The sequence below is a fragment of the Ruditapes philippinarum genome, unplaced genomic scaffold (assembly GCF_026571515.1).
Source record: "Ruditapes philippinarum isolate M1 unplaced genomic scaffold, ASM2657151v2 ctg3472_1_1_1_1, whole genome shotgun sequence".
NCBI lineage: Eukaryota > Metazoa > Mollusca > Bivalvia > Venerida > Veneridae > Ruditapes > Ruditapes philippinarum.
Genome location: NW_026852735.1, coordinates 30106 through 43755, shown reverse-complemented (window position 1 = coordinate 43755; position 13650 = coordinate 30106). Strand labels below are relative to the sequence as shown.

The following is a 13650-nucleotide window of genomic DNA, read 5'->3' as shown; positions in this document are numbered from 1 at the left end:
AAATTTCTACCTTAAAATGTATATTTGGCATAAAAAAAGCACAAATTGTAAAAAATTCATAGAATCAATCATTTTTCACATTAGTATAAAACAATATCAGGATATGTAATAAACAAGTTATTAAATGTCCATAATTAACTGTGACCTTTACCGTGACCTTTACATAACCTTTAAGCCTTGACCTTTGACCTAGAAAATACTAGAAAACTCACCTGTAACCCCTGTATTGTTTGTACCATCACAATATTTGCCAGGGTCGCAAATTGTACAATCGCCAACGGAAGCGCCGCTATAATGCTCACGATAAGTTCCTTCAGGACACGGGACCATGTATGTCGTCCCTTGCGGGCAATAAAAGCCAGGATGGCACCTGTCACCATATGTTACAATAGTAAGTCCGGTAGAATTATCATCGTTATACACAGGGTCGTCATCGAGACCATTCAAGTAGCAAATATGACCAGCTTTACAGGGCCCCGTTACCTCAGATAGTCCTCTGTCTTGACAGTAGTAACCTGTCGGGCAGTCTACGCAGTCACTCAAGCTTGACTTTCCAGTCCTGTAACAAAGAAAACAGAGTTTCAATATCTTTAACAAAATTTTTCTGGTTCATAAAACTTTCCCTACAATTTAGTTAACTTATCTGCTGTAAATTTATTCAGAATTACATTATTTACATGTTACTGTTTTGCAAAAGCAGTCTTTTCATAAATTTATCAACCCACAAAAATGTGCTTTGTGACAAAGTCATAAAATTTTATGCCCACAAATTTTAGTGGACTCACAGTACCTAAGGCAAAAATAAACTCACTCATTCAAAAATGTTCCCGGAGGACATGTATAATACTGGTAGCTCCCTTCCGGACAGTATGTTCCAACCGGACAAATTATGGTATAGTTCATGGCCTTATCTGGACAATAGAAACCAGCCGGACATATGCTACATGAGCTGGAATTGTAGAATGGTGCGTATGTCGCAATCGGGCATTCTTCTTCTGCTCTTGCACCTTCATTTGTAAAGTGACCTGAAAATAGGAATGAAAAGCTTGTTGTTATAACAAAACAGTCAATGATATTGTAGCTTTATCAATTATTCAAACAAAAAGTATCTGGCAATACATTTATTCATAATCCACAGAAAATACTTACAACAGGAAAATTTTTCTTACTCTGTTTGCAACTTTTTAGCATTGAAAATAATAAATTTTGTCAAATTTCGCATACTACATACAAAGTGTGATTATTTATATACTTTTAAACTATAAAAACATTTTTTGTAGATGCATTTTGCCAATTTAGTTGCATGGCACTTTAACCACTTGGCTACACGGGCTTCGTAACTTAACCAGTCAAACATTTTCTTAACATACCTGGTCGAGCTGAGAACTGGTATGCACTAGACGACCCCTGTTCGCAATAGAAACCAGCAGCGCACGGTCCAGTGGGCTCGCCACCTGCGACACTGCTGCAGTAATATCCCGGGTCGCAGGTCGTACACTCTGACGTATCTATTGCTCCTGTGATGTTGCTATAGGTACCGAGGGGACAAGGTGCGGCCTCGTATGATCCTGTAAATAGGTGGAAAATAGCACACAAAGGATAAAATCACTTTTTGTTCCAAAGGAAAGGATATTTGAACATTAATATTCAACTTAATTGCTTACTAAGAATAGCCTTTACACTCATGATATCTTGTAGTTGATTACTGACTTCATAAACATTAATCGAAGATAAGATATTTTCTATAAATAACTACAGATTTCTAGCAAATATTGTAAAATATCTCATATTATTATATACTTAAATACAATAAGCACAAAGATTTGTCTTAGCAAAGATGACATCTCCTTTACTGAAGAGATTATTTAAAACTACTCCACAAAATAGCCTCCCCCGGCGCAAAAGTGCTCCTCAATAGTTATTTGCCTTTCTGAAGATCTTTTTTTTAGTTATACATATTTCATGCACACAGCAATCTCCATTAGTACTACATGTAAATTCTCCCAAGGCAACTTGATGTAGTAAAAATAAAATAAACTTTTGCTCAAATGTATGAACTTAATGTATAAACTCACCTCTAACACAGTAGCCTCCCCTAGAGCAGAGTTCTCCCCCTTGTGTGGCCACCTCAGTGGGAGTCGATGTCGTAGCTTTACTGTAACACAGATATCCAGGGTCGCACTGGTCACGCGGTAGGGTCAAACCTGGGGCGTCACAATAATAGCCGCGGTCACAGTCAGTACATTTGTCCAATGCCACCAAATCTGTGAAAATGATAGAAATTGTTAGATCAAAATACTTTTACAGTAGGATTATACATTAAAATGACATTTAAAGATATCTGGCTTTCCTGTAAAAGAAAAACGACATAATGCAGCGTATGTTGGCATATGATATTTGACTTACTACTTTTTTAAGGCACTTAAGTGTGGGTTTTATAAAAGTTTTTTTTCTATCATAAAAAAGTGTACAATCATACAAAGGATTTTGTTTTTACGCAAATTTTAATCTCAGTTTTTGGTCATATCTCTGTGGTATATCTGCCTAACTTTCTTTCCCGGATAATTAACCAGTCCAAGATCAATTGTCAAGGTGGCGAAATGTAGAAAAAATTTCATTGGTCAGTTTATGAAAGTTCTTAGGTCAAACAAAGCTAACTCACTTGTATCGTTTCCGTATGTTCCAATTGGACACGGTGTCGGTTTTTCTGAACCTGCTGGGCAATAGTAACCTCTAGTACAGTCTTCCGGTTGATTGGTTGCTAGGCCACAAAAGTAACCTGCGGGACACTCCAGACAGCTCGCCAGATCCGGAGTGGCCGTGACGTTGGTGTACGTACCTTCCGGACACTTGTACTGTAAACATGTTTATAACATTATATAACCTGTAGTCTGCTGTTGGCGGCCAGTGCAGACCAAGATCAGCTGACACAGATGTGCCGTTCGATCATGATCTGCATTTTTAATTATTCAATATAATACTCCCTAAAAAATGACGAATGGTTTTGTCCAGATTTAAAAATGGACAAGTTCATATTACAATTTTAGTGGGGTAAGGATTAATTCATATGGGAATTTTTGCTTTTTTTCAAAATCTGAAATATTACTCAATACAGTAAAATGAAATATTGAAATGTTCTATTTATTATTTTTGATATACTTTGTGGTGTACAGACATGTAAGTGTAAGCATATTTATATAACTATCCATATTTCATTATTGATATTTTCATCTCACAGATACCATTACTGCAAAACAGAGAATATCAAGCTTTATTGATACTGAAAGACCTTGGATGCCTCTCCATGCATTATATGCCTATCTGGAACAAGGGATCACTTCCTTAAAAACACTGACCTTTTTTTACAATGCTGGATAGAAAAATATACAGATATTTCCATATACGGTTATAATGATATATTGCTTATAATGATGAAGCAACGGTCCCGACTTACTTTCAAATTGATTGCCTCTCAGAGATAACAAGATATGTTTGTAAAACAAGTATGCCCCCTATCAGCAGCCAATTAGTCATGTGATCAGGTTATAATGCATGACTTCTGACCCAGTGAAATAACAATTAATAAGGGTTATCTAGTATCTTCTGGTCATGTTTAGTCACAAGGTAATAATTATTGTGACCCCATAGGTTGTGTGCAGCAATTTAAGTTATTACAAATCTTACCAAATAATATATGCATAAATTTTATGAATCATGTAGGCCTCATTAATAACAGCCAAGTTGTTATATTACATAAGACCTTCAAATGTGTTTACCAAAAGCATTTTTAGTTCAATATAAAAATATCAACCAAGGCAACTTGAGTTGTTGAGTTATTGGTCAGAAACCTTCATTAAGTACAGGGTCAATATGACATTGACCCCTTGACCCCAAAATCAATAGGGGTCATCTACTGGTCATGACCAATCATCATACCAAGTTTGAAGTTCCTAGGCCTAAGCATTCTTTAGTTATTGATCAGAAACTGTTTTTACCTACAAGGTCAATGTGACCTTTACCTTGGACCCCTTGACCCCAAAATCAATAGGGGTCATCTGCTGGCCATGACCAATCATCATACCAAGGTTGAAGTTTCTAGGCCTAAGCGTTATTTAGTTATTGATTGGAAACCGTTTTTACCAAAAAGGTCAATGTGACCTTGACCTTTGACCCAAAATCAATAGGGGTCATCTGCTGGTCATGACCAATCACCATACCAAGTTTAAAGTTGCTAGGTCTAAGCGTTCTTTAGTTATTGATCAGAAACCGTTTTTACTAACAAGGTCAATATGACCTTGACCTTTGACCCCTTGACCCAAAATTCAAAAGGGGTCATTTGCTTGTCACGACCAACCATCATACAAAAGTTGAAGTTCCTAGGCCTAAGCATTCTTTAGTTAATTGATCAGAAACCCTTTTTACCTACAAGGTCAATGTGACCTTGACCTTTGACCCAAAAATCAATAGGGGTCATCTGCTGGTCATGACCAATCACCATACCAAATTTGAAGTTCCTAGGCCTAAGGGTTCTTAAGTTATTGATCGGAAACTGTTTTTTACCTACAAGGTCAATGTGACTTTACCTTTGACCCCTTAATCCCAAAATCAATAGGGGTCATCTGCTGGTCATGACCAATCACCATACCAAGTTTGAAGTTCCTAGGCCTAAGGGTTCTTTAGTTATTGATCGGAAACCGTTTTTACCTAAGAGGTCAATGTGACCTTGACCTTTGACCCCTTGACCCCAAAATCAATAGGGGTCATCTACTGATCATGACCAATCACCATATCAATTTTGAAGTTCCTAGGCCTAAGGGTTCTTTAGTTATTGATCGGAAACCGTTTTTACCTAAGAGGTCAATGTGACCTTGACCTTTGACCCCTTGACCCGAATATCAATAGGGGTCATCTACTGATCATGACCAAGCACCATACCAAGTTTGAAGTTCCTAGGCCTAAGGGTTCTTTAGTTATTGATCGGAAACCGTTTTTGCTTACAAGGTCAATGTGACCTTGACCTTTGACCCCTTGACCCCAAAATCAATAGGAGTCATCTACTGGTCATGACCAATCACCATACCAAGTTTGAAGTTCCTAGGCCTAAGGGTTCTTTAGTTATCACTCGGAAACCATTTGGTCTACGGACCGACGGACCAACGGACCGACAAGTGCAAAGCAATATACCTCCTCTTCTTCGAAGTGGGGGCATAATAATATCCAGATATAACAACATAAAATTGACGGTCCACTAAATATTATTGTTATAAGTGGAATTTACTGCACATGAAAATTTGTTCTTACCATGTCATTACCATACGACCCGATGTATGGTGGATTTACTCCATATGGATTTGTCAGATTGGTTGGACAGTAATATCCCTCAATACACGCTCCGGTTGTACCTGAAGACTCTTCCAGACAATAGTAACCTGCTGTACATGGCTCGCAGTCAGTCACAGCACCAGCACCAACGGTTGTCCTCATTGTACCGACTGGACAATTTATCATCTCCACAGTAGCTTCAAAAGAAAATTTATAAACTTAATACAAAACCGAAAGTTTGCTATTTTAATATTTAATGTACAGAGTTTTCACCCTTTTCATTTATTATAAAGCAGCATCACATAATTTACACATAAGAGTCTGCCGACTCACTTGAAAACATAAAAACTTCCAAACTCACCTTCTGGGCAGTAATGCCCTGTGGCACAATCAACGGCATCCGGCTCCGCAGAAAGTCCCGCCACACAGTATCGACCTGCGGGACATTTCATGTTGTTTCTCATGTCATCTTCTGAAGTCGTCAAGTTATCACAATAATGTCTGAAATAACACAAGATGAAAAAACGAATTTACTAAAAACCATAAAAATACCTTCTATGACCTTTGCTGGCCATATTTCAATAAAAGTTTAATAGTATTCCCTTAAGAAATATTGGTAAGTAAGGAAATACCTCGGCATTCACATAACAGCTACTTAACTGCTGGTGGGGTCACATGACATCCTACATGCTAATAGTCTTGTAAAATCAATAACCATCAATCTAACCTGCGAACTTGAACTGACACTTGAAAAACAACTTCTTTTTTTTTTTAGTAGAGTGCGTCACCTTACATCATAACTGTTCGGGGTCGCAACCGGATTTCCATATCAGAGTATGCCCAGCACAAAAAGACATAGACCATGAAAGGGCCTAAGGAGTGGTGCTTATATCAGTATTTAGTATTTTGCATTTGATGTCCAATAGATTTACTATTAATATAGAGGCTTTAAATTCACTCACCCGATTTCACAAACAGTACATTCAATAGCTCCATCTGGTGAGTAGAAACCGGTGGTGCATTGCACCGGATCTATTGTTCCATTTAAACACGTGGAGCCACCAGGACATGTCAGACATTCAAATTGGCGTTTAGCTGGTACACCTGGAAGTAAAAATGAAATTTCGTTCGTTACAAGATTACTTAAGTTAAAGATATAATAACATATCGAGGGTTGCATCATTAACATGTATATAGTTTATAAAACCATTACCAACTCAGTTACTTAAATTTCAACATAAAATGGAGGCTCTTCTATGAAAAAGATTGTAAAACTTACCAACTGGGAGTGCTGTAAGACTTCCCAATGGGTCTACACCATAAGGCATATATGTTCTTTGTGCACAGGGTGTTGTCGAACTTACTGCAAACTCACAATAATGTCCTGAAAAAAATAATCATAATATTGTCCCAAGAAATAAAATAGCATTTAAGTCCTGTAATATATAGTTAACAAATTGTCTTGAAAATTCAGACATATTGTCCAGGGAAATGTGTTGGCAATAATGTCCCAAAAAATGTAGTTATAATAATGTGCTGAGAAATATATTCACAATATTGTCTAGAAGGAAATAAACCTTCAAATATTTTCCTGAAAAATATTCTCCTAAAAAATATATTATTAAATATTTTTCAAGTGTATTAAAGCCGTATTATCTTCCTGAAAAATTATTGTTTGAATTTTTTAAAAGAATACTACAAAGTATCTTGTAAAATTAATATGGAAGTAAATTGCATTAAAAGCCAATGGCACATGCACAAGAGCATTGTTTTATGGATAAAACTTTCAATGGCAGAATATTTTGTACAGGAAATTTTATCCGGCTTATGTACAAGTGTGCTAAATATCAAAGACATTCTTATGTTACATATCTGTAAAGAATAGATAGTAAAATTATGGAACCATTAAAATTTAACCATTGATAAATTTTAAGAAAATATTTCATATTTACATATAACTTTATACCCTTTTACAATCGAGCTATAAAAATATATACATATAAACTAGCCATAGGGAGATTCTACGGCATAACAAATCTGTAAACCAAAGAAACACATTATTAATGCAATAACAATTCTTACCTTGAGTACAGTTTTTGCAATCATCTACGGTAGTGAGTCCCTCTTCATCATTGTAAGTACCATTAGGACATCCAAACTCTGTGCCGATTGTTGTCCCTAGAGGGCAGTAGTAGCCTCGAGGGCAAATACCAGACTCTTCTTTATTGCCACCTAGTGGGGTAAAAAAGGAAGAAGAAGAACTAAATACAATGCTATATTATCAAAGGTTTTTCTTTTAAAATAGCATGTTATTTTACTCAAGTAAATCAAGATTTTTTGTAATCCTTTTTAAATTCACTTCTTGTTTATTGGGGGAGTTGAATCCAACAGCAGATGTCAAATGAATAAAAGTATTGAAAGTTTAACATGCATGGATCCAGAGGTAAGCTTAGAGAGTCATAAGCCCCTGAAATTTGATATCAGCTTGTATTTCTTTTTATTAAAATAACACAAAACCTGGTAAAAATCACACAAAATCTTTATTCATGGCCTCTATATGACTATTACATGTCATATTACCTGTACAATAATAGCCTGCAGTACATGGGGTACATTGTGATTCCTCGAACAAGTTACTGGCATTTGTAAATGTTCCGGCGGGACAAGGATACTGGTCAGGAGCAGTGGTCATCTCTGGACAGTAATGACCCTGAGCACATGGGTCTGGAGGGGAATGGTCACCTGAAATTATTTAAACGAAACAAGATGAAATATTTCAAAACATATTTTGCCCATTCATATCATGAATAAAAAGATCAGAGTTCTATGAAATGTATCTTATAGTCTTTGTTTAAAAGTGAGGAGGAACTAAAAATGAACATAAAGTATAAAAGTAAAATTTACAGTTAAAGTGAGCAGGAAATGAATTATGCTTGTTTTACTATTAAGGACAATGAATACAGACGGAGGGACAAAGTGATGCCCTCACTTCAGGGAAAAGTATAAAATATCTATTCTGCTCTTTACTTTAATGCCCCATTATGCCTAAGAATGCTTTTAATTTTATTTCTCAAAAACTTTTTCCTTTCATTATCTTGTTATGTATGAAATATCTTTAGTTTCTTTTGCTTGCTCTGTTGGCAAATGGTATAATTATAGTGAATTAGTATTTTGTATGGAAGTCAAAATACTACTTTGCTTAAATTAAGCTACCTTTACGACACATCACTGCACATTCAGGTCTAATTTCTTTAGTTGTTTAACATATTACTTGCTCTTAATCAATTATTGAAACATTAAAAAATACATGTTTTACATACCTTAAGAATTGTTTTTAAAATTTGTTTTCTGAGGCATAGTGCTGGTAATAAACAGTGAACAGAAAGTATGAAACATTTGATTTGCTCTTTACTATTTATGATTATAGTGAGCATGAAGTATAAAGAAACTGTTTTGCTCTTAACTGTAATGAAAAGAGTGAGCAGGAAGTTTAAAAATAATAATAGCAATGTCTAATAACTGAAATTTTAAAAAGTCTCACCGAAATCAGTGGTAGCCCAGCCGCAGATCCATCCTGCAGGACATGTTTTACATTCATCGGCAGACGTCAAATTATTTGTGTCACCATAGCTGCCAGGTAAGCATGGGAACTGGTCAAACTCGATGGTTCCAAAAGGGCAATAATATCCTAAAATAAAAACAAATATATATAGGAACTTATAAGGTCACAATTTTAAATTTTAATAGCAGATGGCAATATTTTTTTTGTGTCACCATAGCTTCTAGGTAAGCGAAATATTATGATAATAAACTAGTCAAACTAAATGGTTCCAGTTATTGTACCATAAACAATGGGGAAAAAAGCAATGACCATAATTCTTACCAATAGCAAAGCTTAAAATGACTAGAAATGTGTCCATAGGACACGGATGCCCCCACACGCCACTGTTCTGTCAATCTTATGACTCTAGGTCAAATATTTTTTGGACTACATGTGCCACAAGTTGAAAACTAAAAATCAACAAAGGGCCATAATTCTGTTAAATTTGGTCGCAGCAAAAATTCCTTCCTTTACTACCATCTACACATTAAGGTTGTTAAGCAAGTTTAAGCAAAATCTGCCATCCGGTTTAAGAGGAGTTGCGTTCACAAAATTTCTACATAGTATATAATGAAAAAATCAAAAAAGGGCCATAATTCTGTTAAATTTGGTTGCAGCAAAAAATTCCTTCCTTTACTACAATCTACACATAAAGGTTGTTCATCCCTGGAAGTTTAAGCAAAATCTGCCATCCGGTTATTCACAAAATTTCTACATAGTATATAGTGAAAAAATCAACAAAGGGCCATAATTCTGTAAAATTTGGTCGCAGCGAAAATTCCTTCCTTTACTACCATCTACACCTGAAGGTTGTTCATCCCTGTAAAGTTTAAGCAAAATCTGCCATCCGGTTTTAAGAAAGAGTTGCGTTCACAAATTTCTACATGGAATAGTATATAGTGAAAAAATCAACAAAGGGCCATAATTCTGTTTAATTTGGTCGCAGCAAAAATTCCCTTCCTTTACTACCATCTACACATTAAGGTTGTTCATCCCTGTAAAGTTTAAGCAAAATCTGCCATCGGTTTAAGAGGAGTTGCGGTTCACAAAATTTCTACATAGTATCTAGTGAAAAAATCAACAAAGGGCCATAATTCTGTTAAATTTGGTCGCAGCGAAAATTCCTTCCTTTACTACCATCTACACATTAAGGTTGTTCATCCCTGGTAAGTTTTAAGCAAAAATCTGCCATCCGGTTTAAGAAGGAGTTGCGTTCACAAGATTTCGGACGTACGGACGGACGGACGGACGGACTGACCAGACTGATGGACGGACAATGCAACGCTATATGTGCCCACATTGTGGGGGCATAAATATTCTCTAACCAAAAAAAAATTTTTTACATTTATCATACAAAAAAAAAAAAAAAAAAAAAAAAAAAAGAAATGCAAACAAACAATAATCCTTACCAGTTTTACATGGCAGTATTGTAGAATCATCCATTCCAGTTTGGTTACAAGCAAACCCTTTCTCACATTGATGACAGTTCACAATATCTACTGCTTTTATTGATGGGTTATAGGTTCCAGCCGGACATGGAACGGGCTCCGTTGTTGGGTCATTCTCTTGACCACCAGGACAATAGCTGCCCACTGGACAGTCTATACACTGTGCATCAGCTTAAAATAGATATGAGCTTGTTATATCAAATATGTACAATAGGAAAATATCTGAAATGAATATTTTGGTATTTTTCATTTAAGAATATCTATCCCCATAGCAAATAAACCATCAAGTTAACATAAGCAGTGAAGGTTTATTTAACAAAATTGTTTTCCTGTCTCTATTGTAGTTGATCTCCCTCCAGTTTTATGTAAGTTACCATGGTTACGGTACCAAAGTTTTCATTTTCTAGGTATTTATGTTAATACTTTTATTAAGGAACAGTCAACCTCATACATATTTTTGTAGATGTACATTTTACTACATGTACATTTTGTGTAAGTGCACTAAATGTATAAAGTGTATGAGTGTGTTATAACTGATGAAATATTTAATAATGATGATTATAAAATTATGTGCTCAGGCCAACAAAACAGCTTAAAAATAGTCTTACCTGTCAGCCCAGTTCCATTACTGTAGGTACCAGCAGGACATGGGGTTTGAGCCCCAGATGACATCCCGACAAGAGCACAGAAGAAGCCTGGTGGACACTCTATTGGATTAGTCGATCCCTCTGGACAATAAAATCCTTGCGGGCAATTTGTACAATCACTTTCCTGAACAAGGTTTGTTCCGTTATTGTATGTTCCACCTGATGTGACGAAACAAAAAGAGATATGATTAAATGCTTATATACAATAAGTTATTATTAATTCTAACACAACCCGCATTTTTCCCTATTGAACAAAGAACAGAAAGTGTGTGTTATTATGCAACAGATGCACAGTTTGGCTTTCTATATTTAGACATGGGCCGTAAGCATTATACACATGACGTAACCACTAAAAATCCGATGCGCTGAAAATAAATATGGAAACAAATCAGGCACAATTTTGCTGTGCTATCAAGTACGGCAACATTTATTTGTTGAAGTCATGTTAGAATCGAAATACTATATCCAAATAAGTGATTTTATTGCTTCATTATATCACTCGGGCTACGCCATCGTCATATTATTCCTCGCATCCGAACTCAAAACAGTGATGTTATTTAACGATAAAATCACTATTTGGGATATATTATTTCTTAAACAACAATAAAGGAAAGAGAAATATTGACATTTTCAAAAGAAATGAAGTCAAAAAGAAACAAGCTGGGGTGCACAAATTGGTGTATTTCTCAATAAAGTTTAATGCAATGAATATCAAAAACCTCTAATTCTACAAAAGAAGTGGATCAGCTCTCTTAAAAAAAAAAATTACAATCATTTATAGACCCTTTCATTTAAGCGATAACAGTCAGGGAAGAGTTACTTCCCTTACCGGATGTGACGTAAATGGGGGATAAAACTATGCAAGCCGCATAGAATGTTAGTTTATTGAAAAGTTAAATGCGTAAATACTGACCGTTCAATTATGATTATAACATGTAAAAATGTACGCATGCACACATAAATTCAATATCAAGACAATAGAAAAAAATACAAAATTAATTCTCGCTGCGGAGTGAAAAAAAATGAATATATTTATTAGATCTAGATTTTCTCAAATTAATCCCAGGATAAAAAGCTAATAACTAAATCAAATTTTAATATTTTAAAAAACACCCATACACACTGAAATAGCCTTTTATAAATTTATGGTCATTTTCTAGTTTTCTGTGTTATTTTCTGTCATTTAGAAAATTCCGGCGTATTTGTGACAAACATGAAAATAAGATTGCCAATGTCTTTTAATGATTGTTTTCAAGCTTTTATAGAACAATAACAGAATGCATTTTGTCAATACTTACTGATTCATTTTCATTATGCCGTACAAAAAAATATTTCAAAGAACCAGTGAAGTATATAATTTTATAAATATTCCGGAAAAAACGAAAACCATGTGGCAATGTCTTTTAAAATGTTAGATTCGCACCAGACGATAATAAGATAATTTTAAAATTAAAAATCTATTCTTATGATTATTAGAATAAAGACCTTTTCCCCAGTAACTTATTTTATAGATAAATAGATTTAAGCGCCACTGGGCTGTAACATATCAATAAACAGGGTGCATACAAGAGGCACTTGGCTGTGATATCATAAATTACCAGGGTGCATTTTTAAGAGTTATAAAATTACATCAGATTACGTCACTTTTGTTAGTTGTCAAAATACTTATGGTCCGAATTTTGTTTTTGATCATCCTAGGGACTATATTGATCATGCATAACTGATTTGATACTCGAGCCAGAGTCCTACCAACTGGCACAGTAAAAAATACGTAAAATTATAATTCAGTTAATAACAAATTTCTGTGAACGTGTTCACAACTTGTTTTTTTTTTGTTTTTTTTTTTTGTGTGTGATTTTTTAAAATATTTGATAAGCAGAGTATGAATTAAAAAGAATGAAGTTGAAAATATTTCTTTACCAGCTTAAATATATTGCTGTGATGTACGATTTTTGAGAGTGCACTGTTTTGCCGACACAAATAGTATACATTCATGTACATTCAAAAGAATTTTTACTTTTATGCCTTTACATTTTTTTTTTGAAATTACATATATTTACTAGTATATTGTCGTTTTTCTTTGTCGTAGTTATGCTTAAATCACAATGATTTTTACTAAACCAGTGTGTTGCAATAAATTATTACGCCGCCGTTTTTTTCGAAACGACAGAATCCTTACATTTTTGAAACTCAAAATATATTTTGGGTATATTAGCAGAGACATATGCAACATTATCTATATGTCTGGTATTAGCAAGTAAGTAACGATTTAACTGCCTGGTAAAATTTTCATTATAAAGAATCTAACGAAAATAGTAATCATGATCAGTTACCCAGCAATATGGTCTACTATTAAAACAAATCGTTAACCTTATTATAATAAACATTTTTATTCATTTCACCATCCTTTTCATGAAAGTATCACCCCCCTTATTCAATTACACACAATTTTGGCAATTTCAATCTGCCAATCTTACAAGAGAAAGGATTAAGATCTTTATATCCCTCTATTAATGTACTTAATCATATCGGCATTGTCCACCTTATCCCCCAATGACGTCATCCAAGGGCGACAATTTGAATACGGTCTTAAATGAAATGGTTTATAAAAGCTAGCAAAGAGTAACAAAAG

At 34.8% G+C, this 13650-nt stretch overlaps 1 protein-coding gene across 1 annotated transcript in view; it reads right to left on the bottom strand.

Moving 5' to 3' along the window:
* The window catches only part of LOC132722710 (uncharacterized), a 136736-nt gene that overhangs the window by 103779 nt on the left and 19307 nt on the right, over positions 1 to 13650 (bottom strand). Inside the window, 15 exon segments of the mRNA XM_060707239.1 lie at positions 213 to 559; positions 812 to 1025; positions 1371 to 1568; positions 2076 to 2264; positions 2663 to 2855; positions 5302 to 5519; positions 5684 to 5823; positions 6285 to 6426; positions 6602 to 6706; positions 7405 to 7554; positions 7903 to 8064; positions 8864 to 9010; positions 10333 to 10542; positions 10980 to 11177; positions 13079 to 13112. Of these exon segments, the coding sequence (XP_060563222.1) occupies positions 213 to 559; positions 812 to 1025; positions 1371 to 1568; positions 2076 to 2264; positions 2663 to 2855; positions 5302 to 5519; positions 5684 to 5823; positions 6285 to 6426; positions 6602 to 6706; positions 7405 to 7554; positions 7903 to 8064; positions 8864 to 9010; positions 10333 to 10542; positions 10980 to 11177; positions 13079 to 13112 (2647 nt within the window).